This window comes from Sceloporus occidentalis, unplaced genomic scaffold, assembly GCF_023333645.1.
Source record: "Sceloporus occidentalis isolate IW3139 unplaced genomic scaffold, rSceOcc1.0.p SCAF_249, whole genome shotgun sequence".
NCBI classification, from domain to species: Eukaryota; Metazoa; Chordata; class Lepidosauria; order Squamata; family Phrynosomatidae; genus Sceloporus; species Sceloporus occidentalis.
In genome coordinates this window covers 213221-237971 of record NW_028317229.1, presented here as the reverse complement: position 1 = coordinate 237971, position 24751 = coordinate 213221, and the positions used below count along the sequence as shown (strand labels likewise).

Sequence of the window (24751 nt, the reverse complement as noted above, 5' to 3'; positions counted from 1 at the left end):
CTCATATTATATATTATATACTATCCCCCCATATAACTAATCCTGTCCTTATAACCCCTTATATCCCTGTATATTCCTCATATTATATATTATATACTCTCCAGCCGTGTAACTAATCCCGTCCTTATAACCCGTTATATCCTGTATATTCCTCATATTATATAACGGGTTATAAGGATGGGATTAGTTATACGGCCGGAGAGTATATAATATAACCCGTTATATCCCTGTATAGTCCTCATATTATATATAATGTACACTCCGGCAAAAAGATTAAAGGCAAATAGATACATTATCTTTGCATAGCTACGACCTACTGATCAACAGTGAGAGCGCAGCTTGGAGATAAGTTAATGTAACAAACGTAATTTTTCCTTCGTCTTTGCACTGAGCAGCATCTCCCCATTATACGTGCTGAGTAGAGAACTCCCATTTCTGCCAACACGAGAGCCTAAAAAACCTAAAACTGGAGGATCAAAGACGGAATGTAAGGATGTTTTACTTTACTGAGAAGGTAGTAGATAAGTGGAACAGCCTCCCAACAGAAGTGGTAGAGGGCAATACAGTGAGGGTATTAAACATGCATGGGGTAGGCATACGGCTCCTGAATCTAAGACAAGACCAACGATTAAGGTTTGAATCTTTACAGCGGGAGAAACGTGTAGACTGGCTTTCTATGTAATAGATTAAATGTCTCCTGTTAAATGCTTGTATATAGTTGCCCGCATTGTAAAAACAAATAATAATAAAAACTTTAGAGGGGGGGACACAAAAATGTCCTGTAAGAGCTGTGCGCATGAAGCACTACGGCACCTACCCATCAGTTCCATAACGTACACATAAAGTACACACAGTCACAGAAGCGTTTCTTTTCAAGTAATATGTATGGTAAAGAATAAGCCAGGTTCAGACACCAACTGGCGTGGAGAGAGAGTTATGAGAAATGAGGGATCCTGGAAAAGCACTGAATAAGTCGATGAATGCGGGAGCGATGCCGGGCGGGATGAATGGGGGGGGGGGATTCCCCCGGGAGTGTTTGTGCGATTTCCAGGAAGAGCCTTAGGTGTCCTTGGAGTTCCCGTAGTTAGTCATTTAAGATACTCTGATACGGGCTTCCCCCGCTTTTCAGCATTTTATTATTACCTGGGCCTTTCTCTTTAGTCTGCGTTATCTCGGCGTGCCGTTCTTGGATCCAAGGTTGGCGAGTTTCCCTAGGGCCTGGAGCTGATCTGAATTACATAGAAACTTAGGAGCCTTATGCCCACCCCATGCTTGTTTAAATCTACCACAGCAGGGAGGTTGTTCCGCTTATCTACCACCCTCTCCTGAAAATTGTTGAATCCCTTTTATGTATTTAAATGTTTCTCTTCTCCAAGCCATACATATTAAGACCCCTTAGTCTTTCCTGATAATTTCTATGCTGTGAGCCCCCCCCCTGAACTCTGCCCCAAGATGTCAATATCCTTCTGGAGATGGGGGGGGGTCACCAGAACTGCCCCCAATACTTCAGGTGAGGTCTGAATAGAGATCTGTAGTGACAGAACCCTCCCTTCTACTAATGCCTCTCGCTATACGACCCCGCACCCCGTCTATATACTTTGTGCTTGTCGCATGGACACACGTTCACGGTGTCTGATCTGTACTCCTGGTGTATAGTTCATGTATGTTGGAGCTGACAAAAGGACCGTTTAAGTCAAACACTAGCTTGGCTACACATCCCGTCCTTGTTTTCTGTGTTAACTATTCGCTTGCAGAAACTCTGGGCTGTACAGATGACTGTTGGCAAACGATTTGCATGTTTGGTACATTGTAACCTGTACATGAGTCACCGCATTGCTACCACGTTACAAATCCCCGGGATCCTCGGTCAATGTGCATGAAAGCCTATGATACCTGGAAGCAGTGTATGTGTATATGTGTATATATATATATATATATTTTATTTTTTTTTCTTTTATTATTAGTTTTTTCTGTGGGGTTATATTAATCAGAAATCATTTTTGGGGCTTTATTGGCTTTATTGTTCCCCTTACCTCATTGCTAAAAGAAAATGATCGCTCGCCATACCGTCCTCGTAATTGCCTGGAAGAAGCAGCCAAGTTGTTAATGATTTCCGTAAGTATATATGTAGAAAGTTCATTATGTTTGCGTTAATACAGCAGAGCTAAATAAAATCTATACAGTTCCTTAAAAGCATTTAATATTACAATTACTCATTTTATACATTTAAACCGCAATACATTCCATTTAAAACCTAAAACTAAATATTAAGACATCTGCTAAAAAAAAAAATAAAAAAAAATTGACCCCTTGGGCGTTGGGGGCATACTGAGGACCGCCAACCCCTTTGGTTCTCAGTGGGTTAAAATCTACTTGTAGTTGGGCTATTTTTGAAGCCAGGGGTGGCCGTAAATAAGAGGACTTGTCAGGAACTGAATTAATGAAGAAAAAACTAAATGCGGTATTAGGAGGAGGGCTGTAAATGTTGGTCCGCGTTTTCCTGGAATTGATGCTTTGACTGGAACCTCTGACTTATTCAGTTTACAGGAAACGTATTGTAAAAATCAGTTGTAATGATCTATAGAGCTGCTTCGGGGAACGCTGCCGGCGTATCTGCCATTTAATATCAATTTGTTGCATCATTTTCTAAAATAATGTTGATTACTAATCTATATTTATAAATAAACTACGGCGCTCTCCCCGATGTCCTCCCAGGCTGGGTAATGACAGCAGGTCTCGGATACGATGGTTGCTGCTGCGGTTGTAAGCTCTTAAACTACGAGATGATCACCTATAGATATTTGGGTGTTCATACCTAGGGGTGCCAGCAAGCTGAATATAGATCTAAATAGGTAGGATCTATTATTTTTATTAATATTCTTTATTAAGCGTTGACATGTACACAGTGCTGTGAATTTTAAATATGGGGCGTTTGACAAATACAAAATCTCCAAAACTGGCTAATACATGCCAGGGCCCAAAGGGTTAAGGTCTTTCTATAGGGAGGCCAAACATGTGGGCTTACAGAACAGACACGTGATGGTTGGGTGAGCGAAAGTCCCTGTTTTTTGTTGGGACTGTCCCAACAACCTACTAAGTGTAAATTATATTGTAAAAGCAACCTGTCATCATGTTATAAATGCCATGAAATCCTCACCCGAAAAAGGACTAACGCCCTTAAAAGCACTGGATGCCGTAATGCCGGGTGGCATTGACAAAAAAAGTCCCTTCATCTGCAGTCCTGGAGGCCGCTATTGTTGTCCATCATGTGACTTTCCCGGCTCAAGCACCACACTGAGCTGATGCTTTATGGCAATGCTAATGAAGTCCGTTCCTCCATAGACTTCCATTAGTTAGAGAGTCCATCTGGTTGATTTAGACTGAACAATTCTATTGTTCCCCACAGGCGGTATGATAAGGCGTCGGGGGGTTTGTTTGGTAGATCAGGGCTCGGATAACAGAGCGAGAATCATACAAACGGCTGATATGCAGCTGCCTGAAAACTTTCTATTATGGGGCAAAAACTACAACTGGGGTAAAAAAAAGAAAACTGCAGAATATTGTAGAAAATGTATTTTTAATCTGTTACTAGCGATGAAACAAATTGCTGGGAGTTCCCTTTTTTAAAAACAATTATCGACTATAGTGAAAAATATTTAGGTTATTTTTATATTTAAAGGATAAAATGCTTCCTTTTATTATGGATACATTTCATTTTAGTAAATACAGAGTATACTTCCGACACCTGGAATGGGTTGAAATCATATAAATAAAGCATTAAAAGATGTCCCGGAATAATAGGCACGAGAGGGGGGGGGTCCAGGGCCAGACACACGGTGGGGTGCAAACACAGGCTGGCTCCGCATGAGAGGAGAGAACTAGAAGACCCCGGCAGACAGGAGCAACATCGTAGCTGGTACAAAGCGGCACAGATACAACATACAATAAACAGCACCTGAGCTAAAGCAGGAAAAATCCACAACAAGGAGCTCACGTGGTGAGCGGCTGGGGCAGATACTACGCAGAGAGAAAGGGATAAATAGTTGAGAAGAGAACATCAAAGCAAAAACACGCAGACCTTTACTCTTCCTTTTTAAAGTTGTTTTTTTTTTCTTTTTCTTTTTTGGGAAATCCTGAAATTTCGAATGGGAAACCAAGATAACTTCTGGCTTCTATTAGATGTTATTGTAAAAGGTTTACTGGCGCTTTAACTTTGTCCCAGTAAATCTTTGTTTTTCTGCCCCGTCTGCTTACTCTGAATGCAGTTCGAACTCAAACTTGTACTTGGATTGAATTACTACGTATTGCGTGAGGTTCGCACATTTGGGGTAGAATTAGAGTAAAATGTAATTCTTTAAATACGTAAAGGGATTTAAGTACTGGAGGGAAGTTTATTTCCAAGGAGGAGAAAAGAGACCAGAATCTAAAACTAGAGGGTCAGAGGCTGCAATGGAATAGAAGGAAGTTTTACGTTGCTGAGAGAGTGGTGGATAAATGCAACAGCCTCCCAGTAAAAGTGGTAGAGGGAATAATATTAATAATACAGAGAGGGAATGAGGTAGGCATACAGCTCCTGAATCTAAGAGGAGACCAACGACTGATTAAGGTTTGTGTCTTTACAGCAGGAGAAACGGGCGACTAGACGGGGGCCGGATGGGGCCGATCTGCCGGCAGATTCTATTCTTATGTTATTTTTTTTTGAAAGCTGTGTTGTCCAAACAATCTATAAAGCTGTAGCAACCAGTTGGAGGCGACGCTCTCCGCCGCTCGTCGCCTGTTGTCTGCATTGTGTTCTGACGCGGAACTCTGGGTCACAGATTAGAACTCGTCAAGAACCGTTTATTAAAATAACGGCACGAAGAACCCATCGTCTAACACAACGCTTTCTCAATTAGTAGCTATGAAAATGCGCTGCAAATAAACATCACGGTTACTTTATTGGCCGTAAAACAAAGATCCTTAGGGACGTCATGCGAGTCCCCAGAGGCGGCCGCCCCGACCGACCGCGCGTTCATCGCGTTCACTCGAGTTTATTCTGCAGAAGATGGGAGGGAAAAGAAACAACGAAACGGGTGAAAGTTTGTGAGCAGATACTTGGCTCGGCGTATCCTGGGAAATCCGGAGGGGCCTCAGTTCGCTCCTCTTCCATGTTTATTGAGAAGAATCTGTCAACAGATCGGCCCCATCCGGCCCCCGTCTAGTCGCCCGTTTCTCCTGCTGTAAAGACTCAAACCGTAATCAATCGTTTGTCTCGTCTTAGATTCAGGAGCCGTATGTCTATCCCATGCATGTTTAATCCCCTCACTGTATTACCCTCTACCACTTCTGCTGGGAGGCTGTTTTACTTATCCACCACCCCCTCAGTAAAGTAGAACTTCCTTACATTGCAATGGTTGGAAACGTATGTATCTTTTTAGAACTAGAATGGAAGCTTTTGTTACAGGAACAGAAATCTTGGCAAACACTGGCTGAAAGCATCTTAATTGTTTCTCGTAAGCGCATAAACTCGTACGGTTCTAGACTGCCCCTATCGGTCAAAGTATTTTTTTTTTCTTTGTTTTCTTTCCTGTGAACCTTTCCTGTTAATGAAGGATTGTAACATAGAGCAGTCACTATCGCGGAGCCTCTCCGCTCCCCAAAACAAACGGTTGGTGCTCCAGCGGGTCGGATCCAGACGCTCCGCTTCAGAACATTCAGTCCACCAAGGTGAGCGGCGCTCGACTTCCATGAAATGAAACCAATGAACGCACTTAAAGCGTGTCCGGCTCGGCGCCCTTTTCACCGATTTAATAAATATTTATATATATTATCGCTAGAGAAGACTAGCTTTATTTTACGGAAATAGAGTGCCGCTCGCCTTTGTGGACTGAAGGGTTGTAATATAGTCCTCGTTACTGGAAGATTTTGTATGTAATCTGGTAGCTTAAACTATACATGAAACGAGCTGTGGAACTAACTATTTGGGGGTAAAAAGTGCGTTTAGAATGTCTTATAACCGTGCGCGGAAAACAAATTGTATCTGATATTCTCCACCTAGGGGTTTATGTTTTTTGTCCAGTACTTAGAAGCTGTACAAGATAGGAAGCCATATAAAAGTTGGATATTGGTTTTATTTTATTAAATGGGTTTTTATTCACATTATTCATGATCTGTATCTATTATTATTATTAACAGGATCTAGATGTCTAAGAAAAATTTCTGAAGATGGCTTTTTGTGCAAAAATGAGAAATCCCAAGAAGCTTGATGTGGATCCGAGCGCTGAGGAAGGGCTGAAGATTAATTTCTATTTAGCGGATAAAGCCCCGATCCGCTTTTTAGATGGAGAGTTTACTGCCGAGGAGCTGTGCATCGAGTCCGCCTTGGCGTGCAGTAAGCATCACTCTTTATGTTCGCAGATTAAATAAAAAGCTTTCGGCTGGTAATAGGATTCCAATTTAATGTAATGTACGCCTTCTGCTTATAATTACGTTTGCGTTAGGACGTTATTCCTTACATCTCACTACTTTGTTCCGTTGAATCATTTACTGCGTTGCTTCCTATGTTCGTTGTGGTGAAGAGGTCGCTTCCCAAGTTACCTCTGAGTGGAGGCATTTGAAAAATAATATAAATTAAGGAAAATAAAAAGGTTTCTTTTAATACTATGAACTAATACACTGCCATTTCCTTGTTTTTGAAAGAAAAGCAGATTTTTCCCATTAACATAACATCAAATGGATCAGAAATCCAGCGCAGACGGGGTTAATGTTGTAAATGACTATTGTAGCTGGAAATGGCTGATTTTTAATGGATTCTCTTCATAGGCGTACAGAGGCCCTTTATCACTCCCATCACTCCTGTGTTCCAATGGCCCTTTATCACTCCCATCACTCCTGTGTTCCAATGGCCCTTTATCACTCCCATCACTCCTGTGTTCCAATGGCCCTTTATCACTCCCATCACTCCTGTGTCCCAATGGCCCTTTATCACTCCCATCACTCCTGTGTTCCAGTGGCCCTTTATCACTCCCATCACTCCTGTGTTCCAGTGGCCCTTTATCACTCCCATCACTCCTGTGTCCCAATGGCCCTTTATCACTCCCATCACTCCTGTGTCCCAATGGCCCTTTATCACTCCCATCACTCCTGTGTTCCAATGGCCCTTTATCACTCCCATCACTCCTGTGTTCCAATGGCCCTTTATCACTCCCATCACTCCTGTGTTCCAATGACCCTTTATCACTCCCATCACTCCTGTGTTCCAATGGCACGTTGTGTTCGCTGATCTAAGTGTAAAAGGTTAATTGATGGTTAGAAAACCCTTTTGCAATTATGTTACAGACAGAAATTTTTGAACAGTAGTGTATGTGCTACGCCGTATTAACTCACCACCCCCAATAGCCATTTAAACGGAACCCCTACCCGTTGTTTGGGGTATTTAAATAAATGCACAAAGTGTATCCCACCTGACGTCCTCACACAGAGGAGCAGTTATATATGGGAGGTTTGTATATTTATTGCTTTAAACTCTCAGTAAAATCTAAGCCATGCTGCGGTTTATGGCTGCCTCCCGGCAAAACATATATTGAAGGAACCCCGCCGCGTACGTGTGGTTCTGGTGCCTGTCCCACTAGTTGCCAAACTTAACGTTGAACCCAGCAGTGTCTGCGATAATATCAAACGGACATCCCTCTAGCCCAGGCTTTCCATAGAAACTCCGCAGGGCAACTGGGGATTTTAATTTGTGTTTTATTTATTTATGACGGACAACTTATGCTTTGTGTAACTTTTGATCTGTAGATATATCTCCTTTGTGCCACAACCTGTTTGCCCTGTACAACGAGAAAGAAAACGTCTGGTACGCCCCGAGTCACGTCTTCAAAGTAAATTCCAGCACGTCTCTGGAGCTGTATTACCGCGTGAGGTTTGTACGGGGTTTGTCTGCTCTTTAAGGATTGTGAGAGGGTTTGAGCGGGGCTGTCCTTTCCTGAATCCAAGTTACGTGATACAATGTTGGGTATGTCCCGTCTGCCCTATTGTACCTCGCTGCAGAACATGACGGCGCTATATCAATATGTTTGCTATAGGATAGTCGTTCTGGGTATTTTTTCCCAGGTTGGGCTAATTCTGCATTTGTAATAGTTGTATAGGGTTTGAAGCTACTGAAGATGGACTAAACTGTTAAGTAAAAGCACAGCGACAATTAGAGCGGAAACCGTTTAACGTGATGAGCAGACCGCTGGAAATCTCACGCGAACCACTGCTGATTGGCGAGGGGTATCTGCACATGTATGAGCAAGAGATACATGCTGTAAATGACTATTGTAGCTGGAGACGGCTCATTTTTTTAATGGATTCTCTTCATAGGCGTACAGAGGCCCTTTATCACTCCCATCACTCCTGTGTTCCAATGGCCCTTTATCACTCCCATCTCTCCTGTGTTCCAATGGCCCTTTATCACTCCCATCTCTCCTGTGTTCCAATGGCCCTTTATCACTCCCATCACTCCTGTGTTCCAATGGCCCTTTATCACTCCCATCACTCCTGTGTTCCAATGGCACGTCGCATTCGCTGATCCAATTTTGAGTTTAAAAGGCAAATTGATTGTTAGAAAACCCTTTTGCAATTATGTTACAGACAGAAATTTCCTTGTTTTCCACAAAAACAGCTCAGTGACCCTAAACTTTTGAGTGGCTGTGTGTGTCTATGTAAATATGTGTATCTATTATGTATATATCGGTTGCAGCAGAATTCCAATCCATTCTACAGTAAACACTGATTCATTTTTTTCTTTATTTTTTGTAAAGATTCCTCTTTACGAATTGGCACGGGACAAATGAAAACGAGCAACCTATATTCCGGTATTACCCCAAAAAACAAAGGGATGATTGCGATAAGAAAACCACCCAGGATGGCGCGCCGCTCCTTGACGGAAGTTCGCTGGACTATCTGTTTGCGCAGGTACAGCCCAAAGGACACCGGCACTGCTGTTCTCCCTTTTTATATCAGAAATACATTAAAAAGTCATTTCCAGAAAACTAAATATTTTCATAACCAACTGGTTGGCCAAAAAAGCAAAAAGTAAATGTATATATGCCAAAGATTGTCATGGCAACCGCTACCTTTTTAGATGTTTCCTGTGAATTAGATTTTTCCCTCAATGTTTCTCCTCTTTTAATTGGCATCTAATTATTCTTGTTAATAATATTAATATATGTCGTAGTAATAATTGTAATGATATTTTTATTAATGTTATTATTATGAATATTGCTACTTGATGTACCTAATATTTGCAGGATATGTTTTGGTTGTAAGGAAACGTTCCTAAATTGCTTGTGATTCCGTGTAGGGTCAGTACGAGCTGGTGAAATGTTTAGCACCCGTCCGAGAGCCAAAGAACGATCAAGAGGTTCATGAAATTGAGAACGAATGCCTGGGAATGGCCGTTCTGGCGATATCGCATTTAGCCATCAAACGGAAAATGCAGCTTCCGGAACTTCCCAAGGACATCAGGTCAGTGGCGGCCGCAATGAAATCCACCTAAGAACTACTCGGGTTATGCATGTTAATATTTATGGAAATGCTAATGAAGTCCAGCTGGGTGATTAAGACTGAGCCATTCCATTGTTCCCCACAGGCAGTATGATAAGGAGTCGGGGGTAGGGGGGGTAGTAGATCGGGGATCAGATAACAGCGAGAATCATACAAACGGCTGATATGCAGCTGCCTGAAAACTTTATATTATGGGGCAAAAACTAATACTAAAAGAGCTCAATATATTAATTAATTAAAATATATTTTTAATCTATTAGTTAAAGAAAAATACAGCAAGTTCTTTCTCCCTTTAATGGTAGTTGCTGTTCTTTTCTCTTACAGTTACAAAAGGTATATTCCGGAAACATTAAATAAAACCATCAAACAGAGGAATTTTTTAACCCGGATTCGAATAAATAACGTTTTCAAAAACTTTCTGAAAGAATTCAACAACAAGACCATCTGCGACAGTTCTGTCTCGCCGCACGACCTGAAGGTCAAGTACCTTTCCACGCTGGAGACGCTAACGAGAAACTACGGAGCGGAAATCTTTGAGACCAAATCCCTCAGGGTTTCTTCAGAAAAAGAACAGAACGGCAGCGCCGGGGCCGGCGAGGACATCCTGCCGCTGTTTGAGGTCATGGTGACCGGAAACTCCGGGATACAGTGGAGGAAGAAACCCGCTGTGAGTTGTAGTTTATAGGAACGGTTCTTCCCGTCTCGGCTCGGATCCCGGTGTAAACGGCGGTCGAGTATTTTAGATGAATTATGTTTCATAGAAATAACTCGACGGGGTTTTTTTTTGTTTGTTTTTGTTTTTTTTTCTTGGTTGCCGGCGTCTGGATCCCTTTTTGTCTCTCGTGCTGCTGGGAAAATTATTTTCCAACAACGTTTCTCAGCTGTACAGGAATAGCAGGGATTCTAGCGAACGACACTCTGCTTTGTGTGCTGTCTCAAATATCTATATATCAAATATCTATATAAGATAGAGATATGTATGGATACATAATTCCCCGTGTTGGATACAAAAGTCCCTATAAGAAAATGAAGGGAGCACTCACAGAACTTTTTTTTTTTTTAAACTTCAGGGACGGGAGAGAGACATTTAAATGCATAAATGGGATTTAACAAGGTAAAGGAGGGAAGTTTATTCTGAAGGAGGGAAAATGTTAAAACAAGAGACCAGAATCTAACACTAGAGGGTCAGAGGCTTAGATGAAATGGAAGGAGGTTTTACTTTACTGAGAGGGTAATGGATTAACGGAACAGCCTCCCAGCAGAAGTGGTAGAGGGTAATACAGTGAGGGTATTAAACATGCATGGGATAGACATACGGATCCTGAATCAAAGACGAGACGAACGACTGATTAAGGTTGGAGTCTTTACAGCGGGAGAAACGGGCAGACTAGACGGGGCTGACGGGGGCCGATGTGCCGGAAGATTCTATGTGCCTGTCGGATGGCCTACTAATGGATGCTGCCTGCAGTCACCGAGTAGTCAAGGCCAGGAATGTTAGCCCAGGTGTCAGTATTGCATTCCTGGCCGATACATCCATGCTATACATACATCTATATGATTTAAATGTAAAGAGAGCTAATGTGATGGGTAACCAGCTGCAGGTTTTAAATCTTATTTTTTTTTTTTAGTGCCTTCAAGTGGAAAGAGAGAGGAAATTAAAAAGGAAGAAAGGCGAAAATAAACACAGAAGGCAGGATGGGAAATTGAAAAAGGACGAGTGGAACAGCTTCTCCTACTTTCCCGAAATAACGCACGTGGTTATCAAGGAAGACACCGTTGTCATTAACAGCCAGGACAACAACATCATGGTAACATATTTACCCGAGCGGGCCGAGAGTTCCGCGTGTGTGTGTATGTTACACGGATGTAGAGAGACGTGACACACGGTTTGTCTGTTTTGTCGCAGGAGCTGAAGCTCTCCTCCGCCGAGCAGGCTCTGTCCTTCGCCGCTTTGGTAGACGGATACTTCCGGCTCACGGCGGACGCCCATCACTACCTGTGCAACGACGTTGCCCCACCGATGATCGTACACAACATAAAGAACGGGTGCCATGGGCCCATATGGTGAGTCTGGGGATAAAACGGAGCACCTTGGTGACCAATGTACATCGCAGATTGTAACCCTGAACCGTTAGAATGTTTCATGACATGTTATATAAATATACATGCGTACCATCTATTTATGTTCTAATTAATGTACTGCTTTTTTATCGGATAGTCCAACTTTGCAGAACTATTTCTTAGCGTAGGCGCTGCACCGATTTACTGCAGGTTTCTGCTGCATGGATTCCGCGTACGGTTACTTTTTATCAATTTTATTGCCGCTTTCAGCACCGAGTATGCCGTAAGTAAGATACGGCAGGAAGGGAACGAAGAGGGGATGTTTGTGCTGCGATGGAGCTGCACTGATTTCAGCCATATCCTCATGACTGTCGCCTGCTCCAAAACGCAACAGGTAATTTCCGCAAACAGAACTTTCTGTGAGACCGGCTGGAAATCTAGAGTCTGCCGGCAGATCGGCCCCATTCGGCCCCCGTCTAGTCGCCCGTTTCTCCTGCTGTAAAGACTCAAACCTTAATCAGTCGTTGGTCTCGTCTTAGATTCAGGAGCTGTATGTCTATCCCATGCATGTTTAATACCCTCACTGTATTACCCTCTGCCACCTCTGCTGGGAGGCTGCTCCACTTATCCATCACTCTCTCTTTTTTTTTTTCTACCCTAAATTAAAAGCCGTTTTTTCTTATTATTGCTTCCAACCAGCTGGATCCCAGAAGTTTGAAACAATACAAAAACTTTCCGATAGAGGTGAAGGGCGGCGAGTACTGCTTACTGGGGTTAGAGCAGACCTTCACCTCTCTGAAAGATCTGCTGAAACATCTCAAAGGACAGGTTCTTAAGACGGACGACGTCAGTTTCACGTTGAAGAGGTGTTGCCCGCCGAAACCAAGAGGTAAGAGAAGCTGCAGCTGCCCTCCTTCTCTGTGGTCCACTGATTCTTGCCAACGATTGGCCGCTTAATGCAACCAATCTGTGGCAGGAAAGCACTCCCATTCAAGTCAATAGGAGCGCTTTCCCTGCATGCACGCGGGGGTCTTAATTGACCCTCAATCACAGCATTTGATGAACTGGAGTAGAGTATGTTGCATGCAGGTAGATGTGTTCAGGTGGAAGATAACTGTGGGGTGGGTAAGGGGCAAATGCATGGGGGGGGGCGTTCTGCACAATCTGCCCTCCCCATATGCATTTGCAAGGGGGGGGCATCACAGAAATACACAGAGACCCCTTGGCTGTCGGCTTGAAGATGCGTACCGTGTCAAATTATTATAAACAGGAACAAAGACCAATTGTCTTTTATGAAAAACTGGCCAAAGTCTGTTTGCTCATCTCCATGGCGACTGGCGAAAGCATAATTAGAAAAGATTCCTACTCCCAAAATAGCCCTGGCGTCCGTCCCAGGGATCTGCGCTCAGCGGGTCACCCTCCGTGTATGATTAATTCAGCACGTATTACGCGAAACGCTGAAAGACTCGCGTGACTCATTTAAAAATATATTCAATAATATTTACACAGCGCCGACGGGGCGCGACTCGCTCTGTTATCATACAGCTTACTCCCGATCGTCTACTAAATGACTGAACGCCGCACCGGCCTCCACGCGGTTATTCTAAAGGGTTTATTAATAATAATAATCGTTATTATTAATAATCTCATTTCTATTCCGCCAGCAATTCCCGCAGCGCTTCTTACAGTCCCTACATTCAAAGGGTCTGACGAAACTAGAACCGACAGGCTGAGACAGATCGATGCGTTAGGAAAAGACAGCAAGAGCTTACAATCTAGAGGCAATGGGGTGAGGAGAAACGGAAGGTTTGCAGAAGGGGAAAGATCGAAGCAGCGTTGTACATTTGGAAACATTCTGTTGGTTGCTATGGTGATTGGCTCATTTTCATCACTTTGCACTTAAATGCGCTTAAAATTGATAGCAGGTGTAAGTTTTGCTGTGCTTGAAGAACACACCAAAAAAGAGAAGGATCCCAAAGTCGCATAATGTTAGAATCCGGGGTCCTACTTTATGGCGCCTCCTAAAGCAAAAGAAAACCTTAATCAGTTGTTTTGTCTATCCCATGCATGTTTAATACCCTCACTGTGTTACCATCTACCACTTCTGCTGGGAAGCTGTTCCACTTATCCACCACTCTGGAGGTTTATTTTTTTCTATAAAAGATGATTTTTAGGTTTGACACAATCCACTTCCTTGTGGATTTTTGTTTAATATTTGAATAGAATTTCTTTGATATAAAATGTTGCATTTTATGATTGGTTTATGTCATGGAAGATGATTGGTTGAGGGGATCCTTTTTTAGGCCCCATCTAGCAATCTTGTGTGAAAATACATGTCTCTCGCTGCCGGGGCATTAAGCAGCAAAGAATTTACCCCCAGCCACCCTCGTCGGGGTCTGCACATCCTCCATGGTGTAAATGGACCGGGTGATGGGATCAAAGACCGGCTCGTTGAGCGCCAGGTTACCCAGGAGGGTGATCTACCCCCCCCAGCCGACCCCTGAACCTGAATACATCACTGGCAGCAAGCCGATTGGCTGAGAGATAATCCTCTCTAACGGAATGTCAGCTTCTCTGCGTCTTCTAGAGAGTCCAAAATATGTTTTTAAAACGTAACATCCCGTTGGATCGCGAGTTTGCGGCGTCCGGCAGATTCTATCCATTTTTGGGGTGTAATACATTTTTTCTTTTTTGTTTTTTTTTCTTTTAGAAATCTCAAACTTATTGGTTGCAACAAAAAAGGCGATGGACTGGAAACCGGTTTACCACCTGAGTCAGCTGAGCTTCCACCGAATACTCAAAGAGGAAATCTTACAGGCGAGTCACGTTTCTCACGTAATGCGGAGCGTCGGTGACATCTGACGTCACGGAGCCGCCAAAGCATTTATTGTTTCTATGATATATTTACGTGATCCCGGCACGGGCCGTGGAATTTATAACCTTCATATCCAAACACTTTCTCTGTGCCAATCAGCCTGTTTAATGGACCCTTCCGTGTTGGGCTGCTGTCTGTATGTTGTGTGCTCCGTGGTCTCTCCCGTGTTGGGCTGTATGTTGTGTGCTCCGTGGTCTCCCCCCGTGTTGGGCTATATGTTGTGTGCTCCGTGGTCTCTCCCGTGTTGGCCCGTTGTATGTATGTATGTATGTTGTGTGCGTCTCACACCTCTCTTTATGTCCTGTAGCTGGATCATATGGGAAGAGGAACGAGGACCCAGATCTACGCCGGGAAACTTAACTATAAAGGTGATAACGACACGGAGAGCTCGTCGTCCGAAAAGGAGATTAAAGTCGTCCTGAAAGTCCTGGACCCGAGCCACAGGGACATTTCTTTGGTCAGTACGCCACGTCAAAAGCCGGGGTAGAAACTTTAACCCCTTCTGTACTGCCTTTATTACAAAAATCTATTATTCCCCCCCCCCCCATTCGGCCCCCGTCTAGTCGCCCGTTTCTCCTGCTGTAAAGACTCAAACCTTAATCAGTCGTCGGTCTCTTCTTAGATTCAGGAGCCGTATGTCTATCGCATGCATTTTTAAATCCCCTCCCTGTATTACCATCTACCACCTCTACTGGGAGGCTCTTCCATTTATCCACCACTATAAAACTATGTATCAAACTACACAATGTATCCGAATGCGGCCAACATAATGCCAACAATAAAAAAAGGTTTTATCGGTTTTATTTTATTCGTCTGATGTTTTGCTTGTTTGATCCCTCTCTGCCCACAGGCTTTTTTTGAGACTGCAAGTATGATGCGTCAGGTTTCACACAAGCACATCGTGCTGCTCCACGGAGTCTGCGTGCGAGACGTGGAGAGTGAGTATCAACCTAGAGTCGGATATTTTTAATAATGCATTCGTAGTTAGGACTGGTTGGATTAAAGGCGCTGTTACACTTAGGCACCCCCCCCCCCCCCAGTTTTTCCTAAATACTCTGTCTGCCAAATCCTGACATCACAGAAGGGGTCTAGGGGTGGGTTTAGGAGGAAAGAATTACAGGACTCTATTGCTAAGCAGCTATAGTATCGCAATTAACTTTTTTAATGCTTTTTTAAGTAACGGGGCATTAAGGAAGAAAAATAGCAGATAGGTTTCTTTTACTGTATATTTTATCGGCCAACTCAGTCTTAGTTTTGCCTGATTTGGCACAGGATACCCATCTTGGTCCTCCTGGAAATTTTGACCACAATGTCGCGCCTGCCTGTGATGTCTTTTTAAAATCCACGGTTTTGCACAGCTGATAATGAATTACGACTCCTCTTCTTCCAGATATCATGGTCGAAGAATACGTCGACTTCGGTCCTCTCGATCTGTTCATGCATCGGAAGAGCGAAGCGCTGACAACGCCTTGGAAGTTCCAAGTCGCAAAACAGCTTGCGAGCGCCTTAAGTTACCTGGTGAGCGACAGACGGGGCGATCTCAATGCGCCTTCACCAAAGGGAAAACAAAATATCATCGTTCAAACATTTGGGGTCGCTAACGAGGATCAGCGCACACAACGTACCATTGGCACACAGGAGTGATGGGAGTGATAAAGGGCCATTGGCACACAGGAGTGATGGGAGTGATAAAGGGCCACTGGAACACAGGAGTGATAAAGGAGGGATGGGAGTGATAAAGGAGGGATGGGAGTGATAAAGGAGGGATGGGAGTGATAAAGGGCCTCTGTAGGAAGATTCCATAAAGAGATTCCATTAAAAATCAGCTGTCTCCAGCCACAATAGTCATTAACATTAACGGTGTTCTTATGTGTTTAATATGTAACATATAATATCGCTGGATACACGGCATGGAGAGGTGGTCGGGATAATTGACGTGGCAGACTCCCTAATTCTCTCTTTAATTACAGGGGAATACAGGTTGTGGTTATGAACGCGTTTAATGTTTAAGCGCCACATCCTTCTACATATGTAATGGGAGGCAAGCCGCTCTCCAGCGGGGGATCAATACCACTATTCATTTTCTTTGTATGATACGGCTGTTCCGGGGCTCAATGCTTTCCTGCCGTACAAGTCAATTTCATTACGGATATGCGGTGACCTCAATTAGTAGCAAGTCGTTAGCGATTAATTTGTATAATCTCTCAGATTCCCCTCTTACTGTTTAAAAATAAACCCGGGTTCTTTTTAAAATACAACCATATTCCATTAGTCACGAAAATGTGTGTAGCTCATGAGAGCGCTTCAAGCTGGTCTATAAGTGGAACATCCTCCCAGCAGAAGTGGTAGAGGGTAATACAGTGAAGGTATTAAAAATAAATGGGATAGACATACGGCTCCTGAATCTAAGAAGAGACCAACAACTGATTAAGGTTTCAGTCTTTACAGCAGGAGAAACGGACGACTAGACGGGGGCCGATCAGGCGACTTTGTCTGGTCTTCTATGTAATATGTAAAGTTTTGTTTGCACGTTAGAAATGTAATATTTTTTGGAAGAGACATTTAAACTGTTTATTGTGGATACATTATGCAAATAATATAGAGTTACTTATTATCAGATGTCGATATAATACATTTGTGCTATTTTTTTTTTGTAAAAAGATATTTGAGATGAAAGAGACCCTCATCAAACAACTGAGTGTCTTGTTTCAGACAAACTTACATATATATATATTGTTGCCCTGGTGTAAAAAAAAAAAAAAGTTTTAATATAAATTTTCTCAACTGCCTTGATTTAAATGTTTCTTCTCTTTTTATTTTTTTTCCCCCTCAACTCAGGAAGATAAAGATTTAGTTCACGGAAACGTGCGCACCAAGAACATTTTGCTGGCCAGAGAGGGAATCGCTAGCGATTGCGGCCCGTTCATTAAGCTCAGTGACCCTGGGATCCCGGTTACGGTGCTTAGCAGACAAGGTAAGGCAGATATTCAGTTTTGTTTTTTTGTCATGCAGAGGCCCTTTATCACTCCCATCACTCCTGTGTTCTGATTGCCCTTTACCACTCCCATCACTCCTGGGTTCTGATCGCCCTTTATCACTCCCATCACTCCTGGGTTCTGATCGCCCTTTATCACTCCCATCACTCCTGGGTTCTGATCGCCCTTTACCACTCCCATCACTCCTGGGTTCTGATCGCCCTTTATCACTCCTGGGTTCTGATCGCCCTTTATCACTCCCATCACTCCTGGGTTCCGATGGCCTGTTGTGTTTTCTGATCCAAGTTTAAGTTTAAAAGGCTAATTGATGGGTAGAAAACCCTTTTTGCAATTAGGTTACAGCCAGAAATGTCCTTGTTTTCCACAAACACAGCTCAGTGACCCCGCAGTCGTGTGTAGTCAGTATAGAGCCATAATAGTAATTTCTAGCAACATAACAACCAAGAAAAATGATTTAAAGGTCTGTTATCCCACGCCTTTTTATAATGTCAAGCCTCATACAAATTAACTGTTATTTGGGGTAGAAATTTATTTCCGTGGGGCTGCGGAGTGTGGGATAAAATATCAGCAATTTGCTTCTGTGAGGACGGGCAACACGGGCTCCGTACAGCGAGTTTAGAAAGTGGGGCTTTCGTTTGATATAACAGCAGTCATTTAATATGGAAGCGTGAGAGCCGGATCCTCTGCCACCCGGATCTCGGTGTATCGGGTCGTCTTAGTCAGTTCTGGTTTTGTCAGATGAATGAAGGGACTGTAAGAAGCGTAGCAGGAATTCTTGGCGCTATATAAATAAAAGATAATAATTTGGGGGGGAAATTAGCAAATCCAATACAAAATTTCCCAAAACTCTCTAATACGTTCGCAGCGGAATAAATTCTGCCGGAGGAATAGATGTTAAACTGCAAAAAAGAAATAATATATATCTATTATGTGTGCATTAATATAATTTTTTAAACTAATAACCGTTCCAAAGGCTACATTCCGTCCGCGTGTGAACAGATAAACCGCGACGGCTTCCTTTAACCCATTATCTCCGGCAGACACCCCAGCCTTACAATGGAACCATTCCCAGGTCACAGTCTGTATACAGGAGCCGTTCATCATATTCCGCAGCGCTGTACAATTAATCTTTTATGTGATAACAAGAGCGGATTAATAGCATTAAGATATAATTTAAGGATAGCCTTTAACAATATATTTCAACCCTCCAGCCAGGGAGATTTTAAGTGTAACGGCCCTGAAACACGCATACGTGTTGCGTCTAAAAGATAAGCTTACCGAGTCCTGCTCCAGTCATGAGAAGTTAAATATACAGAAATCTAAATAAGAAACGTCTTCCGTCTTAATTCTTCGTAGCGCGTGTGAAAATAATTAAGTTTGGAGATTAGCCGGAATAATAGGTGAGGGCAAGTAATTAATGGATTCAAATCACAGAGAGAGATGCGCCCCCAGCCGAGAACCGAATCCTCCAATAACTGTTTTTGTTTCTTTTAATGTTATTTTGTAGAACGCGTCGAACGAATCCCCTGGATCGCCCCGGAGTGCGTCGAGGACTACAAAGTTTTAAATGTTGCGGCTGATAAATGGAGCTTCGGCACCACGTTGTGGGAAATCTGCTTTAACGGAGAAGTTCCTCTGAAGGACCGGACCCTCGCAGAGGTATTATACTCCAGCGCTGATAAAATAACGCTGTTGCCCCGTCCCGTCTGCCTGCCCCCTGTGTGATCCCGCGGAGCGTATCCGTCTATTAACGGCGTCCCGCGTTAATTATGTTTCGCAGAAAGAGCGGTTTTACGAAGGCTGTTTCCTGCTTAAAGCGCCGTCCTGCAAGGAGCTGGCGGATCTCATCAACCAGTGCATGAACTACGACTCCAACCGAAGACCCTTCTTCAGAGCCATCATGAGAGAGATCAACAAACTAGAAGAGCAGAGTGAGGAACCGCATTTTCCTTGTTTTTATGATCTGCTTCAAAAATTTCCATTTTGCTGAAACCCACCACGTCCTCCCCGTCCAGGCCCCCCCCATCTGCCGCTAAGCTGCGACTCTTATCATTCCCAGCTAGTATTCAAACAAAGTGTGTCTGAGAGTGATTGGAGTGGAGGTGGGTGGTCTTTTGGCATTGAGACATCACATTCATTGATATAGTGCTGCCATATTCCGTAGTGTTGTTACAATAGGAGGAAGGTGAAAATGAACGATAATGTTACCGAGATACGATCTGACAAGACAATTAACATGCGTTAAGACAGACTGGTACAGAAGGAGAAGAGCTTACAATCTATTAGACTAGTATCACGTATATCCCCATATACCTGTAGCATCCAGGTTGGACGGCTGAGCTTTATAGGAAGTGAAATCTTTAACATTTTAAAGTTTGTTTGTTTTTTAAACATTTTTAACAGTTTAACATTTCAAGCTCTGAACAGACTGCATCGTAGGCTATTTTTTTTACCTCGAAAGATATATTAAAAAAAAAAAAAATCAAGAAAAAATAATAATTCTGCTGAATTTCTCCCATTCTTATCAGATCCCGAAATTGTCTCGGAAATAATACCGTATTCCGAAGTCGATCCAACCTTGTTTGAAAAAAGATTCCTGAAGCGAGTCCGGGATTTGGGAGAGGTAAGACGTCCAGCGCATGCGGAATGTGATTGCTCTGGCTCGGGAAGGGTTAAACTTTAATTGCTATCTGGGTGAGGATTACAATGTATCCGATTTCTCGTTTCTGCTCTCCTCGCGCCGTTAGAAAATCCCGCAGACTTTGACGATGCGTTTCTTTAGGGTCACTTCGGGAAAGTCGAGTTGTGCCGCTATGACCCAGAAGGCGATAACACGGGCGATCTGGTGGCCGTGAAATCCCTGAAACCGGGCTCTGGGGGCAATCACATCGCGGATCTGAAGAAGGAGATAGAAATCCTGAGAAATCTTTACCATGAAAACATTGTAAAATACAAAGGAATCTGTGACGACGACGGTATGTGCCGTTTATTTACTAAAACCTTTGGTTTTTTTTTAAGTGAATTAAAAAATAATGTATAAGGTGGGACTCTTTTGTTTGGGGGGGGGCAGGGTTTTAAGATAGCCCATATGATCCCCACTGCCCCTAAAACCGGGATAGTTGGTAGGTATGCAATGCTTTCAGTTCCTATTAAACGGCTCTTTAATTCTTCTTCCTATAGGAGGCAGCGGCATTAAGTTAATCATGGAATATCTTCCCTCCGGAAGTCTCAAGGAATATCTTCCCAGAAATGTGAACAAAATCAACCTTAAACAGCAGCTGAAATACGCAGTTCAAATCTCCAAGGTAAATTCAGACATATTGGGTCGTATCAACACCTAAAAGGGCAAAAAGGAGCAGTTACCATGGAGACCAATTTAATGTTCCTGGTTGCTCTGAGTCAGGAAGGTCCTCATTCAGTGACAATCAGCTGATGTGTTTGTAAAGACTGCAAATTGTAATTATTAGTTAATTTTTACTTCTTTGTTAAAGTGGGGGGAGGGGAGAGAACTTCATTAGGCGACACAAGCCACAAGCTGCTACTGATCTCAGCCTCCCCAAGAAAAACTTTTCAGCTCGATATTTCCAAAAAAAGGTCACAGACTGACACAAAAAAAGCACAAGTTGGAGGAAGTTTTAATAAAGCGGTCTAGTTACGACAAAAGCTTTGAAAGTGACGGTTCCCCTTTTATGACGGCGACGTCTCTCCTCTTCCACCTTGCTAAATGGTTCTGCACACAGCAGCGGTGAGCGGGCGGCTCTTCTACAGCTGACTTTAAAAATATATATATTTATTTTATTTTTATTTATTTTTTAGGGAATGGATTATTTGGGGTCGTGTCAGTACGTCCACCGAGACTTGGCAGCTAGAAATGTTCTGGTGGAAAATGAGCATAGAGTGAAAATTGGAGATTTCGGCTTGACCAAGACTATCGAAACCGATAAGGAGTATTACACGGTCAAAGATGATCTGGATAGTCCTGTTTTTTGGTAATGATCTGGATTATGGGGCTTAAATACACCCTCCCTTCAAACGTTTGGGGTCACTCGGCTGTTTTTGTGCTGTAACATAATTGCAAGAGGGTTTTCTAACAATCAATTAGCCTTTTAAACGTAAACTTGGATCAGGGAACACAACGTGCCATTGGAACACAGGAGTGATAAAGGGACATTGGGACACAGGAGTGATGGGAGTGATAAAGGGACATTGGGACACAGGAGTGATGGGAGTGATAAAGGGCCGTTGGAACACAGGAGTGATGGGAGTGATAAAGGGACATTGGGACACAGGAGTGATGGGAGTGATAAAGGGACATTGGGACACAGGAGTGATGGGAGTGATAAAGGGCCGTTGGAACACAGGAGTGATGGGAGTGATAAAGGGACATTGGGACACAGGAGTGATGGGAGTGATAAAGGGCCTCTCTACGCCCATGAAGAGATTCCATTAAAAATCAGCCATTTCCATCTAGAATAGTCATTTAAAACATTAACCCCGTCTGAGCTGGATTTCTGATCCATTTCATGTTATATAGAAGCCCGTGCGGCCAATGGGGGATGAGCTGGATCGCTCACATTTATACCTCCTGCTAAAGTCTGAAAGGTTTTGTTGTGTATCTTGGGGTAGGTGATAAAAGGATCTTCTTATGTGTTGACTGCTCTAATTACACTGTATTTTGGGTTGAATTCTCCCGTGATTCCTGCCTTTCAGGTACGCCCCGGAGTGTCTGCTTCACTGCAAGTTTTACATCGCCTCTGACGTTTGGTCGTTTGGGGTCACTTTGTATGAATTACTGACTTACTGTAATTCAGAATACAGCCCTATGGCGGTAAGACTGTCTGCTGTTGGGTATAATAAAGCTTTAATGCTCATTGTCCGTCTGCTTGTGTTTTACATCTAAAAAGATAATAAGCCATCAGGATTATATATATATATATATATATATATATATATATATATATCTCTGCATCAAGGCAAAAAAAACACCTTTCATTAATTGAGTGATTGAAGGTTTTGGTCGAAATAGCTTTTATTGGATCGACTTAGAAAATATGTCATTTCAGCTTTTTAGGACCTCTTCTGGTGGAATAATTCATTGGTATTCCTATATCTTTAACATTAGAATTAAAATTTCTTAAGGCTGAGTGATGGAGAAATAAAACGTATAATTATATTTTCTTTATTTTTTGGGAAGTTCCGAGCAGCGTCTCGGGTTCGGTGAAAGCTTTAATCGCCTTAGAATGTGCGTGTTCCTCGTGCGCTTCTCTCCTATATAGATCTCTGCATTGTGATTAGATTTATTCTATTTTTTTAATTCATTTTTTTTTTTATAGATGTTTCTGAATATGATCGGCCGGACCCAAGGTCAGATGACTGTTACTAGACTCGTGCGAGTTTTGGAAGAGGGAAAACGCCTGCCGAGCCCAGCAAACTGCCCCAAGGAGGTACTTCTGGCCCTGTGCATTTTTTTTTTCTTTAATACAGAACCACCAATTCCCGCAGCAGTTCCTACAGTCCCTACATTCAAAGAGTCTGACAAAACTAGAACTCACAGCCTAAGACCTAGCGATACATTAGCTCAGCTCGCAAGAGCTTACAATCTAGAGGATAGAAATCCTAATAAACCCACCAGAGGTCGTGCATTTACATAAACACAGCGTGGCCTGATTTGATCGCATCGTCCGTTCTGTCCGTGTTGCCGATGCTTTTACCGATCATATATACTCTCCAGACGCGGCCCACCGCGGAGGAGCTTTATCTGTCACTCGGCTACAGACTCATCATATTTATTAACCTGTAATGTGCTGGCATGCCCACACGCCAGCTTTAATTAACCACCGTCTGGTCTTATTTTCCAGAAATGTCTCTTCTGTATTAATGTAGCAAATAACCTTCTTAACCCCTGAAGGGCAATGCATTGTGAGCCCATACATGTACAGGCTTTGTCACGAAGGGGTTAATACTGAAAATGGCCCAAATATAATGTCCCCGTTTTTTAAATTTTGTATTTAAAGGTTTACCAGCTGATGCTGAAATGCTGGGAACAGAACCCGAGCGACCGGACCACCTTCCAAGAGCTCATCGGCGGCTTTGAGAAAATTATAAGCGCCATGTAGGCTCCTCGCTCGGTCCGTAAACCTGGAGGAAGCCCCCAGAACCGTCGAGCCCCCCCTGCTCCTGTGGATGCACATTATTCCTTCTTTCCCCTATACACAAGTCGCTCTTCCTCGAAGTCGGAATTATTTCCATACAAGGTCGAAAAACGATATAATCGATGATCCGACGGCCGACGAACTATACGGAGTTAAACGGCCGGCAGGATTTTCTCTCAGGACCTCAGCGTTTTCGCTTCTACGTTTTCTGCCTGTGGTCTTGCGTGACGCTGCGGGACATATACATGCCATGTCGGTATAGAGGATATATACCTGGAAACCGTGACTGTTCTGAACGTATCAGAGACTCTTTGCACTTTTCCCAACGGTTTAACGGTAAAATCTATACATGCAATTAACCCAAGCTAACAGTTACACCAAATATGCAATTTTTGCATTTTTTTTTTTAATCATAAATTGAAGACACGTTTACTGTGAATTTATGCATTTTAAGCAGCTGTACGTTGCTTCTTTTTCCTTTTTTGTATTGTTTTTTTTATTAGCGTTTGCATTCTTAACCCCTTCGTGACACGTACTTTTACGTCTTATAAAACATGCCGGTATATGGGAGATCGGGGTGTCGTTTGAAGGCCGGAGGTCTCCCCATGTAAGCAGAGCTGTAAAAAGGCTTCCGGAAAGGTCTGTCCAGACTCCTCTGAAACCTCTGGTGAGGTGCTGCGATCAGTAATGCAGGGAAGTGGAGCACTGCATCCTAATTAGAGTGAATCCTAATAGAGGGAGTCAGCGGGGGTTCAGGTATCCGGGAAATGGCAGCTGAAAGCCTATTTTTAACCCCTTAAGGATAACGGGCGGTCCCTAAACCGATTGAAAACAATGCATTTTGAGCCCGTACATGTACGGGCTTTGTCATTAAGGGGTTAAGGTTCATACTTTGACTCAGTTGCTTCCTTGTAACTATTTACTGGGTTGAAATGGTTTTAAAACCCATTTTTATTTTTAGGTGCTACATTGTTACAGAAGCACAAATCACCGGTGTCTAATAAATGGGTTTTTGTTTGTATGGAATCATTTATTGACCATTCGGTTTGGGGACTTTTACACTAGTTTGTTAATTTTGTGGCATTTATCCAAGCTTTCTTTCACACAATAAGACACAATAAACTTGGCCATTTACTTCC

General features: G+C 43.0%; 1 protein-coding gene across 1 annotated transcript; it reads left to right on the top strand.

The window, feature by feature from the left end:
• Window positions 1-6204: 6204 nt before the first annotated feature.
• LOC149276041 (tyrosine-protein kinase JAK1-like) lies at window positions 6205-23576 on the top strand. Its single transcript, XM_089503941.1, has 23 exons — window positions 6205-6370; window positions 7777-7900; window positions 8784-8937; window positions 9326-9489; window positions 9853-10195; window positions 11157-11336; window positions 11435-11592; window positions 11860-11983; window positions 12289-12478; window positions 14300-14406; window positions 14772-14921; window positions 15315-15402; window positions 15855-15982; window positions 17303-17438; window positions 18968-19119; window positions 19241-19391; window positions 19989-20083; window positions 20243-20435; window positions 20641-20765; window positions 21277-21449; window positions 22171-22288; window positions 22794-22904; window positions 23475-23576. The coding sequence occupies exons 1-23, from the start codon at window positions 6205-6207 to the stop codon at window positions 23574-23576; spliced, it is 3432 nt and encodes a 1143-aa protein (XP_089360067.1).
• The last annotated feature ends 1175 nt before the right edge of the window (window positions 23577-24751 follow it).

Coding starts and splice junctions, on each gene's coding strand:
- LOC149276041 (XM_089503941.1), top strand. CDS start 6,205: ATGGCTTTTTGTGCAAAAATGAGAAATCCCAAGAAGCTTGATGTGGAT. Junction 14,407..14,771: donor TCAAAGAGGAAATCTTACAG/GCGAGTCACGTT, acceptor TATGTCCTGTAG/CTGGATCATATGGGAAGAGG. Junction 22,905..23,474: donor CAGCAAACTGCCCCAAGGAG/GTACTTCTGGCC, acceptor TTGTATTTAAAG/GTTTACCAGCTGATGCTGAA.